Here is a 15,299-nt window from a genome sequence, read left to right as displayed (position 1 = left end):
GAATATTAAAAAATGCAATAATATGTTAGTAATCCTTCGTTTTTTCTGGCAAAGTTAAGTTTATCTGTTTTTGTAACGGTAATATTCGCAATTGTTATGAGATAATTGAAAATTAAATTTTAACAGCGTTAATTATTCGAGATTGACATTGTGCATATATTAACATTTGAAAGAAAAGTAAATGTTAAAATTAGTGTTTCAAGTTATAAATCGATACATATCTTAAATAAAATAATAGATTAGTACGAGGATATACGCAAATGTTGTTTTTTAATAATATATATTCCTAGCTTTTCTCCAACGCTTTGATATTTTATTTACACAGACTTAACAGTATATATCTCATAAATACGTACATCTATTCTCTCGCGTACATTCGAAATAAAGTAGCACGTTGTCTTGGACACATCACACAATGAGGAATATATAAAACAATAAGAATATACATAATTTACATAATTATAGGCCAAAGGTGGTAGGAAAAGTCGAAACCGAACAAAATATCCGTATGCACTCGAACATACGTTACGCTTTTTTTCTCTTTTCTTTTTTCTTTACAAACGTTGTAGTTGCATCAAAGTCGATAATGATCTCTAGTAGGTAGATACTATAGTTTAGTAGTTGGCCCCTCCTGTTAATATTAATATTTTCAGCGCGTTTCTCTCCAAAAAAACTTTGAAAATCTGCGTCTTCTTGACGCCGTACCACGGAGATATGCAAAACGATATCTCTAGGACAATTCCTCTTTTTTTATACGCCATATATTCGTTTAATTACACATGTATTTACACTGGGCAACATTGTATTATTGGATCAAACAGTCGCTGTAAGCCAAAATTGGAGGTCTCTAACTGAGTTCGAAACCTGCGCCCGCCTGTATCGCGTATAGAAGTTTCTCGCGCAGGATTTTTTCGTCTGGAAATTCCGGAAGTTTTAGCAGATTCATACAGGTACTCGAGGTCGGCAAACGGTCCATACTGCCGGCATGCTGGATGCAGAACGGCGGATCAAGTTCCTATAAGCGGAATGTGCTATGTATGAGAAGTTGACGAAAAATCATTGTAATTACATATTTCTTTTAATATATACGGATGTTAATGTACAATTATATAATAATAAATATTATTATTATTAATATTAAAATATACGTGCGTATGGAGAATTAAATATAATAATTGTAATATATTATTATTTTATTTCAATAATATAATTAGAACTTACTTATACATCATAATGTTATAATGAGGTTTAAAATAATCATTTTCGAATTGAATAATAATTTCAAATTTCTAAATCAAAATCCAGCCAATATTGTGTGGCAGAATTTTAATATAGTAAATATGCTTACGAAATATATACCTTAAATCCTAGGAGAGGAGGGCGGCTGCAGCTAGTGACAAATTTCAGTAATTGGCCCTTCTGCTGATCGTTAAACTCGCTGACAACCTTCCAGAAGGCAGTAATAGTCGGATGATCAGCCGCGTATCCGCCGGTGTAATTCGTATGCAGCTTGAGGTCATTGACGTCCACGGGAATCTGCGCGCCTGATATCAATACTTGCAACTCTTTGTTGTTGAACATTTGCAGCCAATCGAGAGGGACTACGCTGCCGATTCCCTGCTTGAACGCGTAACATTGCGCGCGAATCTGCTTATTCAGCTTGTAATCGGCCATCAGATGGATATATTCGATGCGATTGTGATTCGTCACAGGGATATTTGTGCCGCTCGGCTTCAACTCGTCGACTCGTCTCTCGCCCAGTTCGTCGCTGAGCACGGTAAAATCCAAGTTGAGATCCGCCACATCACCCGTGTAGCTCTTTAGGTAGAGTAAATTGCGATACATGATGGGATCGAGGGAAGCGAGGTGGTGCACATCTACGTCGGACTGACGGCCGACGATCTTCGATAGAAAGAACTCAGCGAATGGCAACTCGACTAGTAGATTCTCGTACAACGCTTTCCCCAAAATTCTGCCGATAAAGTAGTAATGTTTCGGAAAGTCATCAACCAACAAATGCACAGTGGGATTTGGATACAGCATGTTATCCTTGGTAAGCTTGAAAAAGCCGCGATTAGGATCGAAGCTAGTCTTTAACAGCTCGGACAAGAACTCTCTAAACAGGCCGCCACCGTCGACGCCGGCTTCCTCCAGTCCCGCGGTATTGACCAACTGCACTCGCATCTTTAGCCGCAATTCCGGTTCGTTCTCACGTGACAGTTTCTCGAAGGCGTCCTCATAAAGATAATTTCGCCTCACGGAAATTTGTATCGATGGACCCTGCATGAAGTGTGTGAGTTCACCCTGCTGTTCCGCTTTGTCCTTGTAGATTAATGACTGAAACACGACCACGCGATTGTTGAACGGCACTACGAACGGTATCTCGCGTAGCAAAGTCAGCGTTCGCACTTCCGTTGCCGATAGAGGTGGCCCCTCCTCGAATTCCTCTCTCGTAAATGCCCTCAGGCTCTGGAAAGGCACGTATCCGCGAAGTCGACGTCTACGGAACGCAAAGTCTTGAGGCTTGTCAATAGGAATGACAACATTGGATGCGATCCAGTGGCTTGCCGGACAGAACTGCCGTCTGAGATCGCGCGTGTGCAATTGACGTAGAAGACCTACCGTAACCTTAAATAGGATTTACAAAAATACTTTATTTTTAATTATTAATTATTTAAATATAAAATCCTGATTATTTTTCGTTGATAAAAAATCTAACTCAAATTTGCCGAAGATTTTATATAAATTAAAGATTAATATCAGAAACATTGTGAGATACCTTGAACAGGTGGGTCCAAATCTGCGTATCGTGTCGGCATTGAACGGCAAATGTGGGGCCTAATACGGCGTTTTTATAGTCGTCTCGCACTGTGGGTCTAGTATCGGGAAACGCGAGTTCTACCAGACCTAGGCAGACACCCTTGAGATGGCCAGATATCACCGCCAGCTCCGCGATGGTGAACGGCATAGCGTGCTGTTGCCGATTGTTGGACGTTTGTTCCGCGGAGTTGTTCTGCTCAAGGAAAAACTCGGTGTCGTGCAACGTCGCGATCAGCAGGCTGAATAGCGAGCAAAAAACCGCCAGTAAAGGAACTATCCTGTCGGTGTCCTCCGCGGAGAGAGCGATTCCGCGCGATATGATTTGCAATAAGGACGTAGCAGCGGCATCACTACCGCCAAACAACGACGTTTGACGAATTGACGCCAAGCTCGTCCACAAATGTTTGAGAAACATTGGCTTGAAGGCGAGCATGTAGAGAAGCTTGTACTTGTGAACAGCCAGCTTGTTGATGATGAGCAGGTGATGGCATAATCGGCAAAGCGGTTGCAACAATACGGCAGGATCCGACCGGCTCTGTTCGATCGTCGATAATATACAGTTTACACGCTGCTGTTCGTTCAACATTTCGATGCATTTCCGCAAAATGTCAGCCTGCTCCTGATCGGTTATATTCCCATCGGATTCATTATCCGAGTCATTATCGGCTTGTTGCTGCTCCGAGACACTCTGCTCTACCATCACAATAGTCGAGCTCAGAGACGCGAGCACTTGCAGATAATTCGTCAGTGCATCCTCGGATTTGCACCATGCTACAAAAAAACACAACATGAACTAATTATTACGTTAATTCGCAAAATTAATTTGCTTAAAAAATATTATATCATATCGTAAATATTATATCGTACAAGAAAATGTACATTAATAACTACAATATAAGAAAAAACTATATGAGAATAAAAAGTAATATAATCTTATAAAAAAAAGAGAGGTTTTGAACGACACGCTTCATCTACATATCTTTATGATTAAACCTAGGCGCTAATAACAAGAATAGATTTTTTTTATTTTACTTACAAAATTGATTCAACGAATCTAAAGACAGAATGCAGTAGAGTAGGTTTATTGTAGGTTCTAGCTGGAGTCGATTGATGCAGACGATCAGTTGGACATACGGAAAGTCCTTGAACTCTGCCAATGCGGGCACAACGAACATACGAATCGGATCAGACAGTCTGGGGGAGAACACACTCTTGCACAGTTCCCGGAGCACAAGCGATGAAAAGTTCTCCTTGCGATTCACGTAAGGCATTAAGTCCACTGGTCGTTTGATCATGTCAAGTAGACACTTTGAGATTGGTGTGGGTGCGACTGACGTTACCTCCACCATTAGCGGCACTTTCGCGTCCAGTAGCTTCCTTAACTGCCCAAAGTAGCTGTGTTGAATCAGGTAAACAAATATACTTTCTAGATACCAGTAACTGTTTTCGCGCAACACTTTCTCCGTTTCTTCTCGCGTGGTAAATACCTCCAAAACACGCAATGGTATTGCCAAGGAGTACGCTCCATCTGGTAGCGTTTCTGTATTGTATCGCATACATATGCCAAGGATCCATCTGTATTGAATTTATATTATTAAAAATATCTTGTCATCTATTATCTCTATTATCTTTGCGTGATTTTATTATGTATTTTATATAAATTTATTTCTTTATAAACCATATAACAATATGCATTGTTATTTCTTAAATTATTATTTTTTAATTACTTTAATGTAGTGCATTTTTGTGACTTTTATGGATTCATCGCTATATAAATTGCAGGCAATAATAATAGAACAATTATAAATTTAATATAGAGTTCTTCTACTTAATACTTTTTTTGTGGCTTAATTTTGTATTAATAACTTACCGCAATCTCCACAACCATTGCGATGAATTTATCGACTTCAATTTAATGTCCCTCTGATGCTTTAGAAAGTGCTGAAGGACCCATATCAGTCTATTGGCATCCAAAACGTGATTGTAAAAAAACAGCAAGTTTCTCAGATAGGGCACTAACTCGTCCAGACTCAAGTTTCTACGTCCCGTCGCTTGTTGCGCCTCATCAAATTCCTTTCTCCTCTGCGCGCACACCAGTCTCCTGATGACAAAGCTGCGCGCGAGCGCCTGTATCTTCAATGCCGCATCATGTTTCTTGCGCTGCTGCTCTCTTTTTAATCTTTCCAACTGCGCGTGCTGCAGGAGAACAGTCCTCTCATCTCTCCTGCTGGCACCTGCTAGATTCTGTTGCGGCTTGCGCCTGTAATCTCCCTCGAAGCTATACATGCTGACGCATGATCAGTTGCCCAACACTTTTATTCTAATTCTCTGAAATATAAGTGTGCGTCTGATATATTACGATATATTTCATATATGTGCAATATATTACTATATAATGTTTACGATATGATTTGTACTATTTTTTGTATAATTTACCAAGTAAAAATTAAGCACTTAATAAATTCCTGTATATCTTTTTTTAAATAACAATTTTTATTTCAGATATATATGAATGATTTTTTCATATATTACAATAAATATTAATTATATATTGCATGGAGAGATAATATATGTCAGTGTTATTCTATTCAATCGTTTGTTGCAGGTTTTACAAGTGATTCATCGAACACAAAATTGTATCTTTTACAACTTACAACTTACTTTTGATAGAAATGAACTGTATAAAACACTCGTATAATAACTACAGAGGTAAGTAAACTTTTATTCTTTCGGAGCGATGGTATAATTAACGTTTAATTAATTAACGTATAATTAACGTTTTTATATTCTTCCTTTCAGAAGATATCTCTTTAAAAAGAGCACTCGCGAAAGTATATCTTCAATATTCAAACTTGAACTCGTCGTAGGTTAAGTTCGATCAAACGTCGATTAACGGACACTCCGTCAACGAATCCCTTTGAGTTCGGATTCATTACAAGAACGATGACAGAAACAATAATGATTCTCGCGATGAATCGCGCGTACAGTTTTTATACGCATACAACGTCTAGTCATTGAGGCTCGCCATGTTTTTCGGTCCCTCGCCGAAAACCAATGCCGTCTCGATGACCCGCCTCATCGTAAAATCAACCACGTACGGATCTCGAATTCGTCTGTTGCGGCTCCCCCGAGGACTCGAGGCCTCGCGGCCCTCCAGGCCCTCCGACAGGAACACTCTCGTGCCTCGTGCCCTTTGACCGACGACTGAACCACACACAATCACACTTTCGACAGGCGCTACGCACGTTGTTGCATTTGGGGTGCCGGCCACCCCCCACCCCCCCCCCGTTGGGTACCCAGAGGTATTCCGACGACGTCGCGTTACGTCCCTGTCACGTTTCAGGTTGGTCAACCTTGAAACAAAAACGGTGGTGCGAACCAATCAGAGTCCGGTGTCACGCGCATGCGCCGCGTCAGCGAAACGTTCGTTCGGGGCCGCACCGGGGCGTAGTTGTAAAGATTAATCGAGTTTTTCTCTTCACCTTTCGCGCAAAATTGAAACAGTAGATGAAAAAAATAATATCGCCACATTATATATCGCATATTCGTTTCGATTGATCTCGATCGATCCGACACGTTCTTTTCATCGAGGCTCTCGCGTTTCGCGCGTACATCGGCTGTCGCGCATGCGCGGCAAAAGCAGTGCTCGAATCGGGCGCGAATTGGAGATTCGAGCGAGACCCGATGTGACGCGAGAGTGGCCGGCGTCCGGCGTCGCGCCGGGTGACGAATGACGGGGATGCGGGAAGATGGCGGCGGCGGAGTCGAACAGGGCGAGATGCGTCAATGTTCCGTGCGGCGAGGACGTGACGACGGCGACGACGGCAACGACGGCGCCGACGGCGACAACGACAACGACGACGACGACGACGACGACGACGACGACGACGATGACGATGACGACGACGACGACAACGACGATGGAGAAGACGGACGCGGTCGCGCCGCGACGGCGACTCGAGCGTTACCGATTCCGCATCGTCGACCTGTTGTACTACGCGCTATCGGTCAGTTTCTTTTTCGCGGACGTAGCAACAGGTGAACAAAGAGTGCTCCCCAGCACGCACGTAAAACTCATGCACCGGGTGTCCCGTGATTTCGCGATCTCGATGACAAGTGTCGAGTTTCTGAACTGACAGATCTCTCGCGTCAATCCCCTCGATTAGTTTCGTGTACGAATTTTATTCCTAAAATATTAAATTGAATCTTAGTTGCGGAGAGATGTGTAACATTGACAATATGTAAATATCTTTCCGATAAATGATGTCAACTTTCTCGATTATCCTGTGATTACTTAACCGCACGCACTCGCGTTAGAATTAAGATCGTCAATTGCGGGACACCTGGTACATGCTTATGTCAACTTTAACTAATAATAAGATGTCTGTTTCGATGACGCTAATTAAAAGTATCGCAATTTTTTTTCTCTTTTAAGGAAAACTACTATAGTAGCCTTTTTTTTTCTTTTTGAAAGTTCTGTATATTTATTATAGTTGTACGATAGAAAGAAAATATTGAATCTAAAGGCGATAAAAATATAGATTTAAATTGCAGTTTTTTTTTTTTTTAAGGATATAATAGAAACAATAAACAAAATAGCAGCAAAAGATGATTGTGACGATATACATTTATGATAACTTTTATTAGCGTCTTTGCAATATTTTTTTTATACCAAATATCATTTGACGTTCGTCATACGATGATGATATTCGTGATAAATCTTGTATACTCGGAGCATGCAATCGTAGAAATTTGCATTAGTGGGAAAGCTTTTGTTTTTGTATAGTGAACACTTTGTAAGATATTTTTCGCACACACAGACAGCATTGTATGTGTGGAATACCTTTTGCAAGGCCGCTCAGCGTGGGGATGCTTTGCAATGGGTTTCACCATCTTACCCGCTTGTGTCACTCAACTATTTAGTTTGAGATGGCATCGCAGCGACGGTTCTCTGCGGACTGTTCACTGGTTATTGCACTTCTTGCTACTCGGCTTTTTGCACAGGTTCGTTTTGATTTATTTATGTTTTCGCACGATCTCTTTAGCCAGATTATTAATCAGATTGTTAGAGTTTTGTAAATTTATGTAAATATAATTACACATATATTTATTAAATCAGCTATTTTATCCATTTATATATTTGTTTTCAGGTACTTGATGTTGCTTTACACGGCAATGCACTCTTTGAGAAATAAATCGAGTTTCAGCAGAGACAAGGATTGGGTGTATCGACAAGAAAGCGATATATGTATGTTGCATTTGTTCGAATCATTTATGGGAGCTATGCCGCAGTTGATACTACAGTTGTACATTATTGCGACATTATATCACGCTCCATTCTGGACGAGTGAGTATTATCTATTATTTGTTGACAGCTTTTAAATATTATTTTATTCTATACTTTATGTATATAATGTTACATATGCATAATGAAAAACATATGTATCTGTTATTTTTGCATCTTTTATATATATTCTATACTTTTTCCTCTTTTATTCTGCATTGCCTGAACATGTGCTTACTTAATTTAAAATCCAAGAAAACTGTATATACATATATCGTATTTTATTTATATTTAATAAATATATTTAAATATGTATAGAAATTCTCTCTATAAGAATACTTAAGAGACAGAAAATAATTTAAAAAGATTGTATATTATATCATGTTTGAGAGAAAAATTTCTGCAGATTTTAATATTCTCTGCATTTATTTAATACTTCACAATAATTACAAGCTGCCTATATAAAATGAAACAGGTGACGTATTATATAAGCGAATAGTTGAATAATTTATAATCGTTTTCGTAGATTTTGTAAATTTGATCGAGAAGCGACCGCGGTATCCTTGTCACGTATCCGTCAAGTAATTTCTTAGTGGTCGCACCGTGAGGATTGATATTTCTCGGATATTTCACTTCGTAGAGATAGTCGCTCAGTTTGGTATCCTGTATGAGAAAGTTTAGATCTCGATCCAAGGTCTCCATCTTCAGTATGTAATCGTAGTGGAGCGCGCATGGTTCGCAAGTGCGATAATACGGCGCCCAATGCTCGTCGAAATACTTCTCGTCGGCTATAAATCGCAAAAATTCCGCAAACGTCGGCTCTAATCTCGTCGCGTTGTCACCGGGCTGGCGATATTTGAGCGCGATGCGCCGTCCAAAGCGTTTGTAATAATATTCGCGGCCCTGTATATGCTCCAACTTGTCCCTATACGCGGACAAGAGACGCTCCAACGGATCTCGCACAATGAGGAATCTCTTAGTTTTGCTTACCTTCTGAAAATTGAACGCGTATTCGCGAGTTTTAAATTTGTCGATTACGTTTTATTCGCTTAATCATTTGTGGGACAAATTAAGAAACGATTTTAAATTGAAGTTCATATTTTATTTTCTTATTGTGTAAAATTATTTTGTATTTAATTTTTCTCTATTTTTATAAAGTTATTTTACACTTAATAATTAATTTCATGGATTTATGTTTACATGCATACATTTTTAATACTCTTTTTATTGTATTAAATATTTTATTAATAATTTATGTTTTTATTTACGTATACATTTAATTTATATCTATTAAATTATATCTATATTATTTTATTTTCATATTGTATTAATAATTTTTATTATATTTAATATATATTTTTACTGCATTTTTGATATACGAGTATATAATCATTATTTTACGATTGATCAAAATTGTGCAGTCTTATACATATTAAGGTTTAACAGTATATCCCTCACCTCATAGGTCCTATTAAAATCCTCGTCGTGTCGAAATTTCTGTCTCACAATATCACTGACTTGCACAAGATTGCGTCGTATTAAATCCATAGTAACGTCCGTCAAAGCGCCTTTCAATGCGGCAAAGTAAATCATCCATGTAGAACTCGCCGCCTTGTATATGGGGCACCACGACACGTTGTGCTCCCTTTGAATCAAATTATCGATTATCGTACAATTTCTTCATGTTCTTATACAACAATTTGATTATTTCTTTCTCGTCTCTTCGTGAATTACATGTTTATTTTTTATATTAATATTATATATATATATATATATATATATATATATATATATAATTTATTTACAAAAATAAACTAGTTTTGTGTATAATTTAAGATAAATATATATTATAGATCTAAATTTTCTTATATAAAGGCAAAAAGTATATCTTAATTAAAATTTATTAAAATGGATTTTATTTTAAAAAAAGTTTCGTTTTTTTCAGCCTCTTTCACTTACGTGTCGATGATCATGTTGGTCAACACGGCGTCTAAGCGCGATTTCTTCGCGTCAATTGTTTCACACATGTGTGCCATTCCTCGTCTTCTGCTCTCCAGCTCTCTTTTAATATCCTCCATTTGATTTCTCGACATCGTTATTCGCGGTATTATTATTTCAGACGCGTATTTCGGCGTCGCATACCTCAGCGATGCGGCCGATTCTATGTTTGTCTTCGTATACAAAGTTTGCGTTAAATTCGCCAATATTAACAATATAACAATGCAGATGATCGTTAACAGTACGATCAATTTTATCACCGTGATTTGTCTCTGTAATTAATGAAAGAAATTATTTTTTCTCACATAACACTCTTGGATTTATTTTATTATTATCTGTTCTTAGCCTTATTACTTTATTGTAGAAAAATTGATATCTGGAACACTCTGTATACACTACGTACCTGCAACGAGGAAAATATTCTTTTCGCTAGGTGATAAGAGCCGGTTTTTAATAATCGCGGATAAATCGTTAAATTTTCATTGTCGTTCAGAGTTGACACGTCGATCGTTGACTTGTGTATCATCTCGGGGATTGTTCCGTTACATGTGTAAGTTACTTCAAAGTAAATCTAGTCGCGAATACAACCGCCGAGAAACACCGCTGCCGAGAGTATGACGTATCACTGTACCACCGATGCTGAGCCTGCCGAGAATATAAAGAATATCCGCCGCGGAAGGACGCGCTATTATTCCAGTTCTCTTCCCTCGTTTGTTCCCCGCCCCCAGGGCAGATAGCAGGAAGGCGGAAAGAATCCTGACCGTTTATCGCTGACAGCCGTTATCTGTTTCTCTGGAAAACAATGCGCGACAACACGAATGCCACGAGACATGAGGGACTCTCTCTCTCGTGTCCTCTTCAGTTGTAAATATAAAGCGACGAAGCGCGAAGCGTATTTAAAAATAGAAGTCGAAAGAAAGGCAGTGACTTGCTATGACAAAAAAAAATTTGTTTCTCGCACTTTCTTATTTACCTGCTCCTTAATCTAATATATATTATAGTATATATATATGTAATATCTATGCTATAATAATTTTGATGAATATTAATCGATTATAATATAATTTTTATATATACACATTCTTTCTCTTATATATTTCTTTGGCGATATCAAGGACATTACATTAAGAATTAAATTAAGATCTAATTTCAGACTTTGTTCTATGGACGAGTCCAATGTCATATTTTTAATATTATATTTTATATTATTTTTATATATTTATGAATTTTATATATATATATATGTGTGATATTTTTTATTTCACAGGCGCGTCGGCCATAGCTTCCTTCTGTTCCTTGATATGGGCCGTGAGTACGTACATTAGGGCCATGCACAATATCAATCGCGAGCGTAGCAGCGTAACCTGGGTCGCTTTCGTCCTTCAGGCTCTGTGGCGTGGCGGTATGCTGCTGTCCAGAATCGGGGTTCTTGTGTTAGCCGCTGTTTACCTGAGAGCATGGTTCTTTTTATTTCTGGGTAAGTTTCTCCGATAGGAATAACAACGAGGAGGAGGCAAAAGTCAATGTATACGTATAATTGCAATATATAAATATAATAGGAAAATATGCATAGTAAATATAAAATTATTATGATCTATTTGTGAAAACATTGATATCTGCATCAAAATAAAGAACGACAAAAAAATGGTGCCAGTTAGTTTCTGTAAAAAATAGAATTTTAATCTGTTCTATATTTAGAGTCTCTGCTGTGTAAATTGAAACACATATTGAGCTGATAAATGTTTCAGCGTGAAAAATATTGAATTGCGTTATTGTATCTTGCAGGTCTGCATTGGCTATTTATGACGATCTGGGTGATTCTACAGAAGACAGAGTTCTGTCCAACCATGTGGGAGGAGCGCATCTACAACTGCATCATCGGTCTGATCTACTGCTTCGATTTTTTCAATTTGCGCGAGGGCAGATCGCGTTATCGCGTACTCGTCTTTTATACGGTGATCGTAGCACAGAACCTGATCCTCCTGACTACGTACGCGTTGCATTTTAAGGACACGATTGCGAGTCATACAATGATTGCGATAGCGTCCGCGATAATCGGCGGTATGCTCGTTGGTTTGATGAGCATGTCGTTGTACTACGGCAAGTTTCATCCTTCGAGGATGATGATAACGAGCAGCGTTCCCCGGAATATCAACGAGCACTCGCACACTACGAATACTGCCAAAACCGAAACTCCCAGCAAATCCTTCAAATTGTTCCATCGCGGCTCCCTAGTATCGTTGCACCACTCCATCGACATATCACCGAGGACCGAGGAGGGGGAGGTGGCCACCGACAAGCAGTCCCTGCTGACGAATATTGCGCAAATTTCCGATTGCGCGGAGGAGGGCATCGTGAATCGCAACTACAGCTCAGAGAACGAGTCCAATGTGAGTGTCGTGCGCGTTTCCACCGAGTGCGAAAGGCCGCACAGTCGCGTCGGCGGCAAACACAAGGAGGAGATTGCGTCGAACGATAATTCGGACAACGCGCGCACCGGCACCCCGGCGCCCTTATATCCCGGCTTGCTCGATATCGACTCATCCCGTAAACGTCACGGCATTTACGAGCACGATATCACGCCGCAATTGGACTGGTGCGCGCCGGATATATTGAGCATTGACTTGCTCGATCAGCTTGGCAAGCTCAACAACTCTGAATTGAACGATTCTCTCTCGTTCAATTCCTGCTCCAGCAAGATGATTGGTGCATTGGACGTTATCAAGAACAGGGGAAAATTGACGACCCCGACGCCGTTAGAAAGCGGCAGGATATTCGATATAGAAAAGGTAATCAAGAACTTGTAGCTCAGTTCTTAAATTTATTATTTCTCATTTTATACGTATTATTTTATATTATTATATTATGATACACATTATACTAATTTTTTTCATATACATTGTTTTTCGAGCAGCAACAACGGGACGAGACGATGAGCTGTGTGACATCGATCCATGACTACGAGAACGTATGTCCATTGGGAATTGCCAGACCGCCATGGTGCATCCGTAGCTGGAAAGGCTACACGGACATCGAGACGTACATCCACGACGACAGCGTGGTACGTGATCGGCGGCGTGATACTTTGACGAGTACAACCGGTACGACATACAGCTCGGAATATTCCGACGGCATGATTTCGCGAGGGACATTAAAGCAGGACGATTATGCGGATGCCCTGACTTACGATCTGGTAGAATCTAAGGAAGAATCTAAATCGTCTTACGGCGGCAACGCGTTCTCCGTATCCGCTGTGGATGATCGGAACGCCAATCTGTATGTTGCCAAGCCGGTAGTGATTGATGATCGGGACGGCATGCTCGCGCTGGACACGATACTGGAAGAGCACGACGATTCGTCGGACGAAAAGTTTCCGCACGGAATAGAACCATCGCGTGATTCTGCGAGCACCCTCGTAAGTACGATAGACCAAATCAGGCGGTATACGGGGGAAAACTCGCCGCGACACGTCTATCACATTACCGAGACTCAGTGGGAGGATTTAAATCCCAAAAACTTGATGGCGCGAGCGCGCTTCGCCCAAGTGCTGTTCGACAACGATCTCAAGAATACGTCAACGACAGTCGGTCCGGTCGATCTAACCGCGCGAGACGTCGAGAAACGCGAAATAGACGCGATCAGAGAGTTTGTCCGATGCTGCGCGATAGAATCCATCAAGAAGACGCCCCTGATAGACGCTATTCTGTCGGATTCGCCGGTTCTCGGCAGCAGAGCGAGCAAGCTAGTGCGGCAGGTCACATTCGCGGATCGTAAGGACGATTTCGACACGAACGAGAGCGATTTGTATGTCGAGATGAATCCCTTGGTGTCTGTCGAAAACGGCGAGAATCCATGCCAGACCCGGCTCGCCGAGGAGAAAACCACAGAGACGGAAATTTCCGACAAGAGAAACAACCTTCCTACAAGATCGGAGAAATCGCCGGATAAGGAGAATCTTGCGCCGATCACATCGAACAACAATATTAGGCGAATCAACAATATGATGTACGATAACAGTGATAGTCATGACAGACGTGCTTGGACCATAGAAAGAGACGATAAGAACGACAGGTCGTTGTGCAGCGTGCGTTTTAATCTCAAGGAGAAGAGACATTTATTTCTGGAACAAGTCCTCTCACCGGTTCCGAAACTCTGGAACAAACGAATTTCCTTTCATCCGAGTACCAAAAATTTGTAGTAAATGGCTCTTTAATTCAAGTGAAACTTGTTCAACTTTAATAATCAAAAATTGACTGCACACACACACACACACACACACACACACACACACACAAGTATATTTTTATGAAATATTTTTATCGTTTATTGTAGTGAATAATTTTTAATTCGCATTTTATAAAAATGAATAGTTACTCATTTTTGTCGAGTACGAAAAATTTAATAACTAACATGAGATAAAGAATGATTCTTCGATCTTTTATATTGTGTATTTCGTAGCTTCGAATGACAGCTCAGTTTCGTCTTGCTCAAGTATTTTTCATTTATCTTTTAAGATTTTTCTAGGAATTTTAGGAACTTTTGTAAAATAAGCTCATGAGACATGCAATAGAATTAATCTTAAATATATCTCGGAGAGTATTGGCTATTTTTTAAATGAAAATATTATATATACATTTTTTTTCTATGTGTATCCAGAAGTAAATCAGGAAGATGATTGAATGCAACAGAAAAGGTTAAGAACAATACACCATAGTACAAATGTACCGCAGTATATTATGTCACTCGTTAATTAACCACACATGTAACTTTTATCCACGATTTTTAAGCTGCACCGCGTTTTATCTTTATGGATGACAGAGAGTGAACGCGATGTTAGCGTGTGATACGCGCCGTCCTGTTTTGTTATGACACATAGCTATAAAAATATAAGTATTGCGCTTTTGCGATTTTACTTAAGTGTATATAAAATGACTTATCGTACATCGAGATTATTTTTATACGCAATTTTTACTATGTATGTACAATAAAGACTTTGTGTAAAATGAAACATGTAAAACGAATCAGCATTAATCAGCATCAAAGATGTGAAATGTATGTATTAAAAAAAATTAAATCTAGACTCTTAAAAAAAAGCGATTATATTTATAATTTATAGAAGTCGAGGTAAAAAACTTGGTGTATAAATGATTAATTCTGATTTAACATAAATTTTCTTTTATATATATATATATATTCA

General features: G+C 39.4%; 3 protein-coding genes across 8 annotated transcripts; 1 reads left to right on the top strand and 2 right to left on the bottom strand.

Annotated features, from left to right (window-relative positions):
- Positions 1 to 120: 120 nt before the first annotated feature.
- On the bottom strand, positions 121 to 6,095 carry LOC138931684 (ubiquitin-protein ligase E3C). 3 transcript variants are annotated; one of them, XM_070292696.1, is made up of 6 exons: positions 5,919 to 6,095; positions 4,691 to 5,148; positions 3,857 to 4,395; positions 2,780 to 3,591; positions 1,360 to 2,628; positions 121 to 1,015 (listed from the first exon to the last, which is right to left on the bottom strand). In XM_070292696.1, the coding sequence occupies exons 2-6, from the start codon at positions 5,104 to 5,106 to the stop codon at positions 848 to 850; spliced, it is 3,204 nt and encodes a 1,067-aa protein (XP_070148797.1). In that variant the 5' UTR covers positions 5,107 to 5,148; positions 5,919 to 6,095; the 3' UTR covers positions 121 to 847. The 3 variants fall into 3 exon arrangements, with proteins under 3 accessions (XP_070148797.1, XP_070148796.1, XP_070148798.1); XM_070292695.1 differs by having other exon boundaries at positions 5,482 to 6,094; XM_070292697.1 differs by lacking the exon at positions 5,919 to 6,095 and having other exon boundaries at positions 122 to 1,015; positions 3,857 to 4,215; positions 4,308 to 4,395; positions 4,691 to 4,782.
- Positions 6,096 to 6,438: 343 nt separating this feature from the next.
- Positions 6,439 to 15,120, top strand: LOC138945198 (uncharacterized). Of its 4 annotated transcripts, none has more exons than XM_070316551.1 (6): positions 6,439 to 6,858; positions 7,674 to 7,824; positions 7,971 to 8,167; positions 11,370 to 11,579; positions 11,888 to 12,891; positions 13,017 to 15,120. In XM_070316551.1, the coding sequence occupies exons 1-6, from the start codon at positions 6,570 to 6,572 to the stop codon at positions 14,298 to 14,300; spliced, it is 3,135 nt and encodes a 1,044-aa protein (XP_070172652.1). In that variant the 5' UTR covers positions 6,439 to 6,569; the 3' UTR covers positions 14,301 to 15,120. The 4 variants fall into 4 exon arrangements, with proteins under 4 accessions (XP_070172652.1, XP_070172651.1, XP_070172653.1 ...); XM_070316550.1 differs by having other exon boundaries at positions 7,641 to 7,824; XM_070316552.1 differs by lacking the exon at positions 7,674 to 7,824 and having other exon boundaries at positions 6,440 to 6,858; positions 13,017 to 15,119.
- LOC138945202 (carbohydrate sulfotransferase 14) lies at positions 8,484 to 10,943 on the bottom strand. Its single transcript, XM_070316559.1, has 4 exons — positions 10,506 to 10,943; positions 10,064 to 10,374; positions 9,563 to 9,749; positions 8,484 to 9,097 (listed from the first exon to the last, which is right to left on the bottom strand). Exons 1-4 carry the CDS (start codon positions 10,626 to 10,628, stop codon positions 8,588 to 8,590), a joined length of 1,131 nt encoding a protein of 376 aa, XP_070172660.1. The 5' UTR covers positions 10,629 to 10,943; the 3' UTR covers positions 8,484 to 8,587.
- Positions 15,121 to 15,299: the final 179 nt, after the last annotated feature.

Source organism: Polyergus mexicanus, unplaced genomic scaffold (assembly GCF_030449975.1).
Source record: "Polyergus mexicanus isolate NDT 795.1 unplaced genomic scaffold, iyPolMexi1.0 SCAF_3, whole genome shotgun sequence".
NCBI classification, from domain to species: Eukaryota; Metazoa; Arthropoda; class Insecta; order Hymenoptera; family Formicidae; genus Polyergus; species Polyergus mexicanus.
This window is presented reverse-complemented; position numbering and strand designations above follow the sequence as displayed.

Excerpts from the sequence above, each read along its gene's own strand:
- LOC138931684 (XM_070292696.1), bottom strand. The coding sequence starts at position 5,106 with ATGTATAGCTTCGAGGGAGATTACAGGCGCAAGCCGCAACAGAATCTA. Across the intron at positions 3,592-3,856 it reads AGATTCGTTGAATCAATTTT|CATGGTGCAAATCCGAGGAT; the intron begins GTAAGTAAAATA and ends GTTTTTTTGTAG. Across the intron at positions 1,016-1,359 it reads CTCCTCTCCTAGGATTTAAG|GAACTTGATCCGCCGTTCTG; the intron begins GTATATATTTCG and ends TTCCGCTTATAG.
- LOC138945198 (XM_070316550.1), top strand. The coding sequence starts at position 6,570 with ATGGCGGCGGCGGAGTCGAACAGGGCGAGATGCGTCAATGTTCCGTGC. Across the intron at positions 8,168-11,369 it reads TCACGCTCCATTCTGGACGA|GCGCGTCGGCCATAGCTTCC; the intron begins GTGAGTATTATC and ends TTTATTTCACAG. Across the intron at positions 12,892-13,016 it reads GGATATTCGATATAGAAAAG|CAACAACGGGACGAGACGAT; the intron begins GTAATCAAGAAC and ends TTTTTCGAGCAG.
- LOC138945202 (XM_070316559.1), bottom strand. The coding sequence starts at position 10,628 with ATGATACACAAGTCAACGATCGACGTGTCAACTCTGAACGACAATGAA. Across the intron at positions 10,375-10,505 it reads GAATATTTTCCTCGTTGCAG|AGACAAATCACGGTGATAAA; the intron begins GTACGTAGTGTA and ends CATTAATTACAG. Across the intron at positions 9,750-10,063 it reads ACCAACATGATCATCGACAC|GGAGCACAACGTGTCGTGGT; the intron begins GTAAGTGAAAGA and ends TTTGATTCAAAG.